General features: G+C 37.9%; 3 protein-coding genes across 9 annotated transcripts; 2 read left to right on the top strand and 1 right to left on the bottom strand.

The window, feature by feature from the left end:
• Nucleotides 1–424: 424 nt before the first annotated feature.
• On the top strand, nt 425–4995 carry LOC140789479 (uncharacterized). Of its 2 annotated transcripts, none has more exons than XM_073139194.1 (8): nt 425–906; nt 1798–1867; nt 1966–2111; nt 2296–2539; nt 2738–2842; nt 2912–3094; nt 3561–3762; nt 4390–4995. In XM_073139194.1, exons 1-8 carry the CDS (start codon nt 488–490, stop codon nt 4878–4880), a joined length of 1860 nt encoding a protein of 619 aa, XP_072995295.1. In that variant the 5' UTR covers nt 425–487; the 3' UTR covers nt 4881–4995. The 2 variants fall into 2 exon arrangements, with proteins under 2 accessions (XP_072995295.1, XP_072995294.1); XM_073139193.1 differs by having other exon boundaries at nt 426–906; nt 1777–1867.
• A 1725-nt stretch (nt 4996–6720) lies between these two features.
• LOC140788769 (transcription factor DIVARICATA-like) lies at nt 6721–8867 on the bottom strand. Its single transcript, XM_073138210.1, has 2 exons — nt 7975–8867; nt 6721–7692 (listed from the first exon to the last, which is right to left on the bottom strand). Exons 1-2 carry the CDS (start codon nt 8385–8387, stop codon nt 7293–7295), a joined length of 813 nt encoding a protein of 270 aa, XP_072994311.1. The 5' UTR covers nt 8388–8867; the 3' UTR covers nt 6721–7292.
• Nucleotides 8868–10333: 1466 nt separating this feature from the next.
• LOC140788770 (probable anion transporter 3, chloroplastic) lies at nt 10334–14307 on the top strand. Of its 6 annotated transcripts, none has more exons than XM_073138211.1 (8): nt 10334–11119; nt 11775–12001; nt 12154–12520; nt 12606–12650; nt 12733–12879; nt 13635–13772; nt 13868–13901; nt 14031–14307. In XM_073138211.1, the coding sequence occupies exons 1-8, from the start codon at nt 10688–10690 to the stop codon at nt 14216–14218; spliced, it is 1578 nt and encodes a 525-aa protein (XP_072994312.1). In that variant the 5' UTR covers nt 10334–10687; the 3' UTR covers nt 14219–14307. The 6 variants fall into 6 exon arrangements, with proteins under 6 accessions (XP_072994312.1, XP_072994317.1, XP_072994314.1 ...); XM_073138212.1 differs by having other exon boundaries at nt 10991–11119; nt 11770–12001; XM_073138216.1 differs by lacking the exon at nt 11775–12001 and having other exon boundaries at nt 10338–11119; nt 12171–12520.
• The last annotated feature ends 574 nt before the right edge of the window (nt 14308–14881 follow it).

The following is a 14881-nucleotide window of genomic DNA, read 5'->3' on the forward strand; positions in this document are numbered from 1 at the left end:
ACTATCTATATAGTTGGAAAAGATACCACCATAGAATCAAGATTCAAAACTAATTTTATAAAATTAAAATACATAATAATCCACTTAAATAATTTGGTATAGTATAAAAAATATTACTCATATATATATAATTATTTAGAACTATATTGAGCCGGTTTATGATCAAATTTAGCTCAAAATATTACTGTAGCCAACGTAATATTCAAGTCATGTGCTTTGCTGGGCTATTGCTCGCCGCCTAATATTCAAATCATGTATTTCGCGGAGCTATTTCTCCGAATTAAATACTTTCCAACCACCTTACTATTAAACCGAGCTATCGAACCAATAAATAATTTTTTTATAATAATTTTTTATAATTTGTTATTGATCATAGGAGATGTACTACCCAACCAATTGTACGAGAGTTGGTTGACAATTAGTAAACGCTAATTTCGAAGTGCAACAAAGTGAGAGCACTTTCTAAGCAGTCTCTCTTGTCTCGTATATGCGAAACCAATCGCGCTCTTCCCCATCTCTTCTTCTTCTTCGCCTTCTATCGAACATGGAAACGATGCCTTTGTACAAGGATCCAAATCAACCGGTGGAGTCGCGCGTCTGCGACCTCCTCTCCCGCATGACTCTAATGGAGAAGGCAGCACAGATGACCCAGATTGAGCGCTGCGTCGCCACCCCCTCCTCCCTCATGGACATCGCCGTCGGCAGCGTCCTCAGCGCCGGCGGCAGCGGCCCGAAGAAGATGGCCTCCGCCGAGGAGTGGGCCGACATGGTCGACCAGATGCAGCGGTGGGCCCTCGATTCCCGACTCGGCGTCCCCATCATCTACGGCGCCGATGCTGTCCATGGGCATAATAATCTCTACGGGGCCACCGTATTCCCACACAACGTTGGTCTCGGCGCCACCAGGTTGCTCCCTTCACCACCTCTTCAATCCCAAAATCTTTCCTTTACTTTGTCTTAGATCTGTGAGAAATTTTTGAAGAACACTGATCCAGAATGTTAGTTTGAAGGGATTTTTACATAATCGTCACTTAAAACTTTTCAAAATATCACACAATTTCTATTATATTATTTAAAATATCATAATTGATACTGATATCATTGTGCTCTTTCATAAATACCATTCTACAGTTAAATCTATCTAATTTATCACAGTCAAAACACAATTTTAGATCCAAAAAAGGCTGTTTTACTCTTACATAAATTATTAATAGTTTAAAAGCCATCCAATACAATAATACAATAAAATACATATTATTTTCTGTGAGTTAAAATCGTTGATAAATATTTTACACTCTAAACTGAAAAAAAAAAAAAGAAACATTTTAGTTAATTATATACATATATATTAACTTTGATACTAATTATGTTAAAATTTACTTATAATGATATGTTTGAAATAGCACAATGACTTTGGTAGCAATTCCAATATTTCGAAATATTTAAAAAGTTTTTGGTGGTAATTATGTAAGAGTCCCTATTTTTAAAGGAAGAAGAGAATGTAACTGTAGGATTTGGTCTAGTTGTGGATAACCATCATTTCTTGTTTAAGCCACCAAATTTCATACTTGCATGCGAGGTTATAAATTGAGAGCGGTATATATGCGAGATTCTGAGGGCTACAAAGCAAGCTTTATATTTAGTTGATACATTCGCAAATAAGAGACTTTGTAAGGTTATAAATGCAAGAAACCCTTGCTTCTCTCCTTCTTTAAATTTTCATTTGTTAAAGAAAAAACATTGCGGGACCGATGGCGATCTTGATTTTGGTCATAGAGATGGAGATCTGGCACGCAGGATCGGAGAGGCAACTGCTTTGGAAGTTAGAGCTACAGGCATTCACTGGACCTTTGCCCCTTGTGTCGCTGTGAGTTGCAACCCGGCCAATTTATCTGGATTCTTGATGCCTTTTATCCATTCGATGTGTTGTCAGTTACAAGAATCAAGTTCTCTTCATGACTGCAGGTCTGCAGAGATCCTAGATGGGGGAGGTGCTATGAGTGCTACAGCGAGGACACAGAGATAGTTCGTGGGATGACCCGCATAGTCTCTGGGTTGCAAGGATCACCTCCTGCAGGACATCCTCTAGGTTATCCTTTTGTTGCTGGAGGGTGCGTATTTTACCCCAAACACTACTCCTTTAGACCAACTAATTCACTTTAATTAACAGAAGCTAATTTATGACCAAATTTAATGCTTGCCATGTCTTTGTAGCTGCATCATTACTTGTCAAGTCACTATAGGCATGCCAGAGATACTTGTTATATTGTTCCACTGAGCTTTTTGTGTTTTCAGGAGAAATGTGATTGCTTGTGCAAAGCACTTTATTGGAGATGGAGGTACACATAAAGGAATAAATGAAGGCAATGCAGTTTGTAGCTTCGAGGAATTGGAGAGGATTCATATGATGCCTTATCTTGATTGTTTGGCTCAGGGGGTCTCTACTGTTATGGCATCATACTCTAGCTGGAATGGGAAGCAGTTGCATTCTCATCGTTTTCTCCTAACAGATATCCTCAAGGATAAGCTGGGTTTCAAAGTACTATTAACTCACTGCAACACCATTACTTTAGTTGCTACTAATTACAAAGAAAGGAACCTTTCTGTATTTGGCAGCATCATAAGTCGGAATATGTGGAAGACCTGATTTGATTACATTTCTGCATGTCTGCCTGCAGAGTAGTTGCCCCCTGTTTCTTGTAAATCCCACTCTGAAGATCATGTATTCTTGTTCCAGGGTCTAGTGGTATCAGATTGGGAAGGCATTGATAGGCTCTGCAATCCTCAAGGGTCAGATTATCGTTATTGCATTTCGGCATCAATCAATGCTGGAATAGACATGGTAATAATTTATTCGGAAGTGCACTCCAGAATTATTGGTATGTCGAACTTGTAACTAAGAAATGTACAGATAATGGTGCCTCACAGATATGAAAGATTCCTAGAAGACTTGATTTTTCTGGTGGAGTCAGGGGAGATACCCATGTCAAGGATTGATGACGCTGTGGAGCGGATACTGAGGGTAAAGTTTGCTGCTGGACTCTTTGAGAAGCCCTTCTCTGATCGATCTTTGCTTGATATAGTGGGTTGCAAGGTAACCTTAAATCTCAACTTAACATTTTCTGCTATAGTGCTTCTCGGAATCTTTTGCCTACCTACCATTTATTCTTGATGTAATAGTAAACAAGTAAGTTTGCTCCGTCATATAGCACATAGGGGAATAGATATGGAGCTAAATGATAGGTTGCAGGATGCCTTGGTAATGTCTGAAATCTATATAGCTCCAAGGGTTCTGTATATAGAAGGCTTACTTACTTTAATTTGATTACTTGATGACCTTTGCTTCAGACCATCTTTTACGTATTATTTGATTTTTGATGAATGGACTATCTTCTTTTTTGAGATTATCTTTTAGCTTTTGCGATAGTTTCGGGTTGGAGTTTCTTGGAAATTTGGAATCATACTTAAATTTGTGGTCTTACAACCATTTGTGAATATCATTCATCTAGCTTATATGTGTGGATTCAATTGCTTCATTGACATGTTATAATTCTTTCTAGGAACATCGACTACTAGCACGTGAGGCTGTTCGAAAGTCTTTGGTTCTGTTAAAAAACGGAAAAGATCCAAAGAAACCACTTCTTCCTTTAAAGAGAGATGCTAAAAGAATAATTCTTGTTGGAACACATGCTGATGACATAGGATACCAATGTGGAGGGTGGACAATAACATGGCATGGAAGCAGTGGAAGAATAACAACTGGTATGTTAGTGCTATAAGGTTATTATTATCTCCATATTTTATTTGAAAATAACAGACTATTTTGATTATTACTGTGTTTTTGCTTATATTTTTATTTTCTTTTAACTTCAATAACGTTATATCTCCTACGCAGTTCAAACATGTTAAGACTTGTGCAATTTGATGGAGCATATAAGCTCCATCTTGGTCTATTTCTATGACTTATATGATAAGTAAGCCTAGATGAATGCAGGGCTGCATATATTATAGTATGGAATGGCACACAACACTGAGGAATCATGCTAAGACACTATAGACCTTTCTTCTTATAGTAGTGAATAAGTTCAAAAGACAGTCATTCGAATCTGCTAGAACTAGTAAGAAAGGCAGTATAGATAGCTCTCGGCAATATTTTAAGGTCATCTATTGCTTCCACTGGTAAGAAAGATGTATTTTTTGCTAATGAGCTTTACCTACTGTTATAGGAAAGACAAATGCCCTGATATAACATGAATCATGACTTTGGTCTGGTCCTCAACTGAGAGGTTTATACCAAAATTCAATTTCTTTTGTCCATTGGTGAATATACAGAAGCTCTGCTGGATTTTGTTAAAGTGCCAAGTTTTATGGTAGATTTATATTTTTCAGGCACAACCATATTGGAGGCTATCAGGGAAACTGTAGGAGAGGAAACAGAAGTGATATTCGAGGAACACCCATCAGAAGCCATTTTTCAAAACCAGGAGTTCTCCTTTGCAGTAGTGGTTGTAGGGGAGGTTGCTTATGCAGAATTCTTGGGTGACAGATCAGACCTCAGTATTCCTTTTAATGGTGCAGATATGATAGCTCTTATAGCTAGCAAAGTCCCCACTTTAGTGATCGTGATATCTGGAAGGCCTTTAGTTTTTGAGCCAGACTTGCTGGAGAAGATCGATGCTCTGGTTGTGGCCTGGCTACCCGGGAGTGAGGGAGGGGGTGTTGCTGATGTCCTGTTTGGAGATCATGACTTTGAGGGTGTGCTACCAGTAACATGGTTTAAATCAATTGATCAGCTGCCAGTTAATGATGCGGATGCTTCCTATGACCCCTTATTTCCACTTGGGTTTGGGTTAAATATGTACCCAGAAAACCGCAATTAACTTTAATTTATCCTTGTGGTGCATTTGATCACACTATAATGCCATTGTTTATATCTTTACAATCAAACTATTCTTTTCCTATTTATTGAAGCTAGATAAATCACTTTTCTGTTTATAGGTGGTATCTAGATGATCTTGAAATAGACATGAATTGACTGTTTGAGGGATACGGCGAATCTCAAACTTTGCTCTTCTCCAATGATATCCAGTTCTGCATGACAATATGCTCTTGATTTGCCCTCGAATCAGAATAAAGCAGTTAGAGCATGTATGTGGCAATGATCAAAGTAGTGGCAGTACAGAAGATCCAAAGCAAGTGGAACCAGGTGCTCTGCAGGTGCAGCATCTTTCTAAAAGAAAGTGGCTACCTTTCTTTATTACTTGGGAGAGGTTAAACGGAGGTGGCCACTTTGTTCATTTTGCTCTAAGATATTTCAATCTTATTTCAATTGCTGGACCACAAAATAGTTCCATAGCAACTAGTCTGAAGTCTAAACAGTGGCAGTCAGGACACAAACAGCAGCAAAGACAGACACTGAGAAGTACTCAGAGATAAAGAAACACAAATCAATTGAAGGTTTTGCTATTGGCGTAATAAAGATAAGATATCTTGCAAAGCTAGTCATATTCCTATAGCTTTTGACTGATGTTTCATGGAGTCTGTAGAGATTTTGATTATTTTAAGTCTGCCAAAGTTTTTTTTTTTTTTAACTTGTCTAATTCACCCTGAAACTTTTGCGACTTAGCTACAAGATTAGATGAGTTGTAAAACTGCTGACTGGGTTGATAACTTCTAATTAAATTTTTTTTTTTGAAAGTTTCTAAGAAAAATTATTGAGCCTTAGGAGAGAAATTTTCATAAAAATCTTTTTCCGATATAACGACTTTCAAGTATAAATCTTTGAAGCTGAAATTAATTTATATAAAAATTAGTAATATTTTAAATAATTTATTTGTATATAAGTCATTGACCTAATTAATAACTTATATTTAAAGTTACATATTCTACTTACGCTGACAAAACACATCTAATTTTGTACTTAAGTTTTGAAGTTATCATCCCTGTCAAATTTGAGTCTCTGGTCATTTCCTTTGGACTTATATGTGCTTACTCCCTGCAATCAATTTGTTATGGCTTTTTGGAGAGCAGAATGAGGAGAGACTGATTCTTAAAGACTCTTCAGACAAGCTTCACAAACACTATATAAAAGAAAGATTCACGTAAGGATTAAAATGACAAGTATTGGGCATATTATCGCTTCACTGTTTAGCGATATATCAGACAGTTTATCCATCAACCAATGTCGTCAAAAAACAGAGATCCGTTGTGTGGAAACACTAAAGACACTGCAAGATGTCCCACATTTCTTCCTACAGTCTATTTAGTGGATCTAGATGTTTTAGGGTAGATAAGTTTAGAAAATAAGTTTTATATATCTCACTCTCAGTAGTGTCTATCTAAAATAAGTTTTATATATCTCACTCTCAGTAGTGTCTATCTACTTTGCTGAGGAGCAAACACTGTATATTTCCAGGACATCTCCCCCAAGAGGTTAAAAAAGAACCATCGCTATTCAAGCATGTTATGCTATCAGTGGAGTTCTGACTCATCTTCGCTTTTCTTTTACCAGTGCCAAGCGTTGAACCATTCTTCAGATCCATCCAGACCAAAGAAAGAAGGTGGATATATGTAAGAGAATGCTGCATGACTCAATCAAGACAAAGCATCTGCTTTGATTTAAAGTTCAAGCCATTCTTAAATGATCCATGAACTGGTAAAGAGCAATTGAACATAGTGATAAATGAAATATAAAACTAATAGCCAGCAAGAAAACAGATATTGATTCAGCTACCATTCTTTATTAACTCAAGGGGCAGCATGAAATATATACATAGAAACGACGCACTGGTCAATGAGCCATGACCATCGCAAAGCTACATAGTTATGAAGTAGGAGATAGCAGATATGAACAGATTAATAATTGGTGCATTCATTTCTTTGATCTCGTAGAACAGCTCAAGAACTGATCCAGTTTACAAATAGCTACAAACCTGGCACCTGACACATAGTTTAGAACACAAAATGAGAATGAATTTCTAACTTTGCCTCACATTCTCCCATCATTGTGAAATACAATTTGTGTACTGTGAAGCTGAGGGAACTTGAGTGCTGCTACTGACTCTAACCATGTCACAAACAAATTTTGAACCGCATTAACTTTTTGTACCATGAACTATCTCATCCAACAAAGAGATCTGCCCTCCCTCTGTGTGTATATAAATCAGATCTCCAAATGATAATATACTCAACCATTCTTATCCATGATGGCGAGGGCAATTAGATTGCATCTGAAAACGATTCCATGGTGACTATTCATAGAAACCACGGAGCACATCACTCTGTGAGTTTTGCTACTGAAACTTCATCATCCCATATGGGGTGATTTTAAACAATTTAAACATGAACTCATTACCATGTTCTGATGGATTAAAAACATTAGCTGCTTTATATGGTTGATTTGAATTGACTATCATTGAGAATTGGTCAGATATTGCAGAAGTACCAGATGAACTCGATTGTGTAGCAAGAATAGACGTCTGAGATGGCGAGGATGCCCTATCTTGTGGTGAATTTACAATAGTCATGTCATGTATGCTAGATCTCCTCTTATCTTTGCCACATGAGTTAAGCCTGATGAAGTACTTCTGTGCATGGCTCGCGACTTGTGTAGGAGTCCTGGTGAATACTGAGTTCTTAGATATGTTTCTCCAGTCACCTTTACCATATTTTTTCAAACCCACAAGAAACCTCCTGACACCAGATTTACAAAAAATGTTCAGCATTAACATATAACCTTGGCAATAACAAGAGCTAACTAAGCTACCATTAATAAATAATAACTAATAATGGGGTAATTCTGACTCTAATTGCATATGGATTAAGTACTAGTTATCAAATATATGCTTACATAGATAAATATTCTCAGATAGTTGTATGGCATGCAAGATAGTTTCAGTCATATCTCAAAATAAATTGTAGCAAGGACTCGATACTATAAATCTAGAATCTACAATGCTAACAGAATCTAATTACCTGTGCTCTTCTTGGGTCCAAGGGACTCCTTTCTTCCTCTCTTGCTCCGATGTTTTCCTCTTTCGGCCGACAAAATATGCCTGTTTCAGCCCCTCAAAATCATAGCTATTCTCCCAATCTGATGCAACACTCGAAGAATCGTACTCAGGAAATGAGACCAACCCAGCTTCTATATAATTGACATCATTCTCCAAATCTCTGTAATGGGACATGACATCTCCCACCGTCTTCCCGGGGATCATGGCGGCCACCTTCTCCCAACGCTCCGGCATGCCGCTATCGAAGCGGGCCAGGGCATCTTCGAAGACCTTGTTCTCTTCCTCAGTCCAGTTCCCACTTCCTTTCTGGGCAAGATTCCAATTTGAGCTGGAGAAATAGGGAGCAATTGGAGGGAGGACTTCCATCCAGGACATCAAATCCAACAAGATGCCTACGTGATCTAAGCAATACCTACCTCTTTAAATCTAGAGAGAATCTTGAAAGAAGGAAAAAGGAGAGATCTTGAAGAGTGAACTATAACAAACCCACTGTTCCAGCTGCTTTTAGATCAAATTAGAATCATAACCCTTAAACCCCATTTAAACCCCAACCATAAAAGGAGACCAGAGGTTGAGGAGAGCCCTCGGAGAAGAAGAAGAAGAAGAAGAAGAAGAAGAAGAAGAAGAAGAAGCGGATAAAGATACAAAGATGAAATATTTATTTTCTTTGCTCCGAGATTGACAGTAATAAAATCGAGAAATGAAACAGAGCAGAACAGAGAGAAGAAGGGAGGAAGAAGAGAAGCTCATGGAAGAAGGAATCAAAACTAAACCTTTGATGAGTTCTTCTTTCTATTCCCTTCTCCACTATTTGATATGTAAAAAGGTTGTGCCTTGGTGGTGCTCTGTAGCCACTCAAAGCAAAGCTGCTTTCTTTTCTTTTTTAAATTCAATGAGTATACAGTGTAGAGAAATCACAAGACAGTGGTATCCATGGATAGTTAAATTATTTTTTTGGGTTAATTATGCTGACATCTCGATTTTTAGGAATATTCTTCAAACCTTTTTAGGTTATAATATCAACCCTAAATTTTAGAAAAAATTTAATTTCTCCCCTTCGTTAGTATATGGTGACAAAATTTGGAGGAGTTAGCTTATGTGTTTGTTAATTAATCTCGAAATAACCCATTATGTATTTCATATATATTTAAGTACAATTTTATGACCTTTTAATTAAATTAGAATAAAAAGAGATATAATTAGGATTAGTTTATTATCTTCCTCGCTCAACCTCCCCTTCATCATCACCGATGTCCCCCTAGAAGACGACAATATCGAGATTGTTGCTGCCGACATCTCCTCCCCATCGCTGGCTTGCTATAACCTGACACCAACCAAGTCAGGACTCTAAGTCGATCCCCACCTTCCCTTGCCTCATAGTCGGTAGTACTTCTACATACGGTGAAGACGGTGAGGGTGAGGGCCAAGGATAAGGGCAAGAGTGGTGAGGACGAGAGATGAAGATGAGGCGAGACGATAAGGGCAAGGAATGTGAGGTGACAGAGGGTGAGAGCGACGGACATAAGGATGAGCACGATGAGGGTGAGGGCAGTGAGGACGAGGGCTAAGGCGACTGGTACACCTACTGGCGAGCTAGGCTCACGTCTTGAGGCTCGTGAACACCCTCGATCGTTGGGTCGCCAAGAAAGCCATGTGCGTCGACGAGGAGGGCTGGTGGTTTGGGTAGGAGGAATGGTGATTAGTTTGGTGGAGTAGATGGGTAGTTTATAATTTAATTATTTTATTTATCTTTGCTAGTTATAGCTAAATTAATGAACTCATTAACGTATTAGGAATATAATTGATTATTATGTAATTTTCTGCCATCGTCGTTTCACTTTGTCTTAAAATTTAGGAGGGATATTGTAACTTAAAAAAATTCTTAGTTTTTTTTTTCTTTCACAATAACACCTGTTTTTATAGAAAAGTGGGCTATACCTACTAAATTTATTAAATGGGAAAATATGAGTGGCTATGTGATCGGCAGGGAAATTAGACAGTTTGCACTACCTTCCCCTTCTCCAGTCCAAAAATCCCTGACAAAATTCGAGAGGGATTGGAAGAGAATATGCCCTGATGACATAATACGACCGATTGAAACATATATTTTTCGCAATTTATTATTGAATTCTGTTTTGACTAATTAAAAGTTAGATTGTATGCTTTTATTTTTTATTTTTAACAAGTGCAATGTTTCTAACTCTTGGTTCAGGTTTGTAGTTTCAAACCTTAATGGAGATAACATGGATCGCAGAAGTTACATCAGATCACATAATATATCTTTTGATCTAATAGAAACCACCAACCATTAAAATATTTTTAGAACTCATCTTCTTCTGCCACCCTTGGAGAAGCCTTATTAGTCTATTATTCTATCACATCTCCCACCTTCACATTGGTCTGATCCTCTATTATTCGTTCTCTATAAATCAACCGATTTTAGCTTACAAATAATGCTCAGATTTTTTGAGTTTCGAATTTACGTGAGATGGGTTTTCTTCCCGAATAATTGATACAATTGTTCCTTTTTTTTTTCTTTTTTTTTTTTATAAAAAATTCTCATCTACTCGACTACTTGCTATATAGTTTTCCATCAGAAAACCTTGATTTATTAAGGAAAAATAAAAGCTCAGTAGAAGCTCACTTTGCTCGCTCGCTCTCTCTCTCTCTCTCCAATGACTTCTCCTCTTCCCCTTTCCGCCCTCCATACAACTTTCCGTTCTCCCGCTTCTCCTCTCGTTTTGAACTCTCCGAACCCATCTCTCTCCTGTCATGGCAAGGTCTCCCAAGCCCTACACCGATGGAGGAGATCGAGGCAAAATTCTTGCCATCTACAACGAAAGGTCCCAACTTTGCTTCGCATTCGCTCCTCTCCGCCTACTAGAATCGCACCGAAGGCCTCGTACCGGTCGTTCGATTCGGATAGCGGCGGCGAGGTAAGAAACCCTAGTTTCTTGGAGTTTGTGACGTCGGAGAGGGTCAAGGTGGTCGCTTTGCTCGGGATGGCCCTCGCGCTCTGCAATGCCGATCGGGTGGTTATGTCGGTGGCGATCGTTCCGCTCTCCGAGGCCTATGGATGGACTAAGTCGTTCGCCGGAATTGTTCAGGTGATTTCTCTTCGGTACTTTGGTTCCTCTGGAAGGGTTGAGACCTAATTATCCATGGATTGCGATTGCTTCTTTCTTTTTCTTTTCTCTTATGGTACTATTTAGATTGATGCTTCTTTGATATTGCATGGCTTGTTCTATAGAATTCCATCTTAAGCATGTCTAAATTGTCACCTTCTTTTCCACTTAGTATGTGCTGGGTGTTAAGCAACTAGAATATGTGGCGAATCCACGTTTGAGTTTAGCTACTTGGAAAATTTGGTTCTTGGTGGATATACAATTGATGGATTTCGCTATTGTTCACTTAACTGAATTTGGTATCCTGGAACTATATATAGTAGCATATCAACCTTTCTTTTGTTCTCTGTACTTTTGTAGCAAACTAGCAATAGAAGAAAGAGTAGCAATAAAGCTCAAATATTTGGTGAAGCTTGAAGTGTTGAGTTTTCCAACACCTTGTTAATTGAGCTGAGTGCAGCAATGATTTAATTATATGGGTAGCTTCCATATTTGCATTGGGGGACTTTTCAATTTGTGAGGTATCAGTCAAGTTGTTCCTGCTGTAGTTTAGACATTTATAATATACACTTTCAACATTTCATATTCTGTAGAATTATTTTCTGTTCTCTGATGGTGTGTTGGTTGCTCAGAACAGTCTTCTTTCCTCTGGGGATATCTCATGTCACCCATTATTGGTGGAGCGCTAGTAGATTATTATGGCGGTAAATTAGTTTTGGCATGTGGTGTGACTTTATGGTCGATGGCCACATTTCTTACTCCTTGGGCTGCTGAGACTTCATTGTGGGCATTACTTGCTATGAGAGTACTTTTAGGTGCTGCAGAAGGAGTAGCACTGCCTAGTATGAACAAAATGGTCTTGAGGTGTTGGCCTGGAACTGCCTTATCTTTTTTCCCTTTCAAAATTATCTATTGAACTTCTTTCAAGTATGCATTTAAGTTTCTAGTGAAGAACTGTGCAAACCTTAAGTTGTTGAATTTATTTAAAATTTTAAACTGCATTTTTTTTCTTATAGATGGTTTCCTCCAACAGAACGATCTAGAGCTGTTGGGCTTGTGATGGCTGGATTTCAGCTTGGTAGTGCAGCTGGTCTACTGATGTCCCCTATCATCATGTCACAAGCTGGAATTTTTGGACCGTTTCTAATATTTGGATTATTTGGATTTCTCTGGGTGTTGGTATGGCTGTCTGTAGCTTCAAGTTCACCTGATAAGAATTCACAAATATCACAATATGAGTTGGAATATATAATGAAAGGTCAAAAACTAACTACTCCTCTCACTGAAGTACCTGAAAAATTCAGAGTGATCCCTCCCTTCAGGAAACTACTCTCTAGGTGGCCAACATGGGCTTTGATTTCGGCGAATGCCATGCATAGCTGGGTAACTTCTGCCTACTTGAATCAAGAGTCATGTTACTGTATTTTTCAAATTCTTAAATTAATTCCAAGCCTGGTTACATTTGCAGGGTTACTTTGTTATCCTTTCATGGATGCCAGTGTATTTCAACATCGTAAGTATTATTTCTGGTTTAAAATTCTATGCATTAAATTCCTTGGTGCATCTCTCACTTTATTTTGGTCTATATTGCTCAGATTTATGGTGTCAACCTCAGGGAAGCTGCATGGTTTAGTGCACTTCCTTGGATCATGATGGCAGTTTTAGGATATGTTGCCGCTGCTCTCTCGGACATGCTAATTCGAAATGGTAGAACTGTTACTTCTACTCGAAAAATTATGCAGGTACTATGAGATTAACCAAGCTATGCCATTTTTCCTTACTTTCTTGTATCAGACAATTTATCATAAATTTGCTTAAGCTATTGTTTTCATCGAAATTATATTTCTGATATTTGTATGAGATTCAGAGGAGGAGATTCTACTGTCAGAATGAGAGTTTTGATCATTTAGTTCTTAAAGATTTATTAGTTACGTTCGATTAACATTCAGATATCGTGGATTTTCCTTGTAGAAAGTTTGTATGCTTATTGATATATCCTTGTCTTTGGTCATTGGAAGCTAGGTTGGTCTAACTAATTACCTGAGAACTGTTCTTGGTCAAATTAGGACTAGTCAGCTAAATAGAATTTGATGTATCATTTAATAGTTGGCTCCTTTTCTGTGGCCAGATATACGAGCATTGACTCTTGTAATTTGTCACATAGGGGTACCTGTAGAAGACTTTGAAGAGACTGAACAAGTCTCCTTATAGTGAAGAAACAAGGTGTCAGTTTTTATTACATTCTACTGGAGGCAACCTATGCCAGCTAGTTTTTCTTTGTAGGCTTTTGATAAATTGACTTGGATTTTGAATTAATGAACATGAAATGTGAAAAGATCCTCACTTATTAAGTTGTTATATTTAATTGAGTCCTTGTGGACCTCAATTGCTTCTTTTCTTATCAAATTCTTTTTCTGATTATTTTGGTATCTTTTGGCAAGTCTTGGCTGCGGACTTAAACATGTAAACTTAAATCTTTATCATGTATTCCTGGCAGTCAATTGGATTTGTTGGTCCTGGAATTGCTCTTCTTGGTTTAAATGCTGCAAAAAGTCCACTTACGGCCTCTGCTTGGCTTACAACTGCTGTTGGTTTAAGTTCTTTTAGCCACTCTGGTTTTTTGGTGAATCTTCAGGTTGGTCAACCTTGTTAATTACAAGGACAAAAGTGAGTGATATCTTTGATTGTGTTGCTTTTCTAACAGCATTTACCCTTGAATTATGTTTTCAGGAGATTGCCCCACAATATGCTGGAGTTCTGCATGGTACTATTATATCTTAATGTCTCTCAGTGATAATTGCCGAACATTTTAACATTGGAAAAACAAAAAATTAGTCAACATTTGTATCTCTTTATGAAGTTTTTATGCTTATCGACATGCCAATGATGACAGGTATATCAAATACTGCTGGAACACTGGCTGCCATTGTCGGAACTGTTGGTGCAGGTTTCTTTGTTGAGAGAATGGGTTCTTTTCGTGGGTTTTTGATGCTTACATCATTTCTGTATTTTTTAAGTGCACTTTTCTGGGATATCTTTGCTACTGGTGAGCGTGTTAATTTTAATGGAACCAGTTCGTAATGCCTAATGAACTAAAACTCTGTTTTGTAAAGTACATGTCAATTGCTTCATAATTTCCATCAATACATCCGTGTAGAGAAACTTGATTATTTGTTACAGTTCATATGCTAGAAGATCATTTCAAATCCATAGCAGTTCGAAGTGAGAGGCTAATGAGTCATGGCCATCCAAATTGTGAAATAAGATGACGCTTATGTCATCATAAAGGTCTCCTATTGTCATCTTTGTGCTTTGGAGGGTGTCCTTGTCTATCTGTCCAACACATATATTGCCATCATTGTTGACATGTAAGAGAAGACTCTTGATTAGTTCATATCTGGATAATATGTGGAATTTTATCTACCTAATTTTTTGATTGGATGAAGATTGCTGTTTTATGATAAATGCTTTCGGCTGTTGCAATGGCAAATGCTTGAGGTCTTCATGAAATGCCAACATGCTGCAGACTAAGAATCATGGCATAGAATTTTGTTGATGCCTTCTTTTCTCAAGAAAGAAATAGTTATGCTTTCTGAAAGGGGTTTGTACTCATAATGCAGCTAGAGAAACTTAACTATAGCCAAACATAATTCATCTTGCTGAGTAAGGTAGGAAGATGCATGTCAGGTACCAAGCATCAGGTCCTCATCTTCAACTGCCCAGTAGTTCATGGATGTGTGGATT

This window comes from Typha latifolia, chromosome 5 (genome assembly GCF_019914945.1).
Source record: "Typha latifolia isolate L0001 chromosome 5, TyphaL0001v2, whole genome shotgun sequence".
In the NCBI taxonomy this organism is placed as follows: domain Eukaryota; kingdom Viridiplantae; phylum Streptophyta; class Magnoliopsida; order Poales; family Typhaceae; genus Typha; species Typha latifolia.

Bases quoted from the DNA above. Each gene is read 5' to 3' on its own strand.
- LOC140788769 (XM_073138210.1), bottom strand. From the start codon at position 8,387: ATGTCCTGGATGGAAGTCCTCCCTCCAATTGCTCCCTATTTCTCCAGC. The intron at 7,693-7,974 runs GTAATTAGATTC...ATCTGGTGTCAG, and splicing joins TGGACCCAAGAAGAGCACAG to GAGGTTTCTTGTGGGTTTGA.
- LOC140788770 (XM_073138211.1), top strand. From the start codon at position 10,688: ATGACTTCTCCTCTTCCCCTTTCCGCCCTCCATACAACTTTCCGTTCT. The intron at 11,120-11,774 runs GTGATTTCTCTT...TGCTCAGAACAG, and splicing joins CGTTCGCCGGAATTGTTCAG to TCTTCTTTCCTCTGGGGATA. The intron at 13,773-13,867 runs GTTGGTCAACCT...TTATGTTTTCAG, and splicing joins GTTTTTTGGTGAATCTTCAG to GAGATTGCCCCACAATATGC.
- LOC140789479 (XM_073139193.1), top strand. From the start codon at position 488: ATGCGAAACCAATCGCGCTCTTCCCCATCTCTTCTTCTTCTTCGCCTT. The intron at 907-1,776 runs GTTGCTCCCTTC...TTTTGGTCATAG, and splicing joins GTTGGTCTCGGCGCCACCAG to AGATGGAGATCTGGCACGCA. The intron at 2,112-2,295 runs GTGCGTATTTTA...TTGTGTTTTCAG, and splicing joins TATCCTTTTGTTGCTGGAGG to GAGAAATGTGATTGCTTGTG.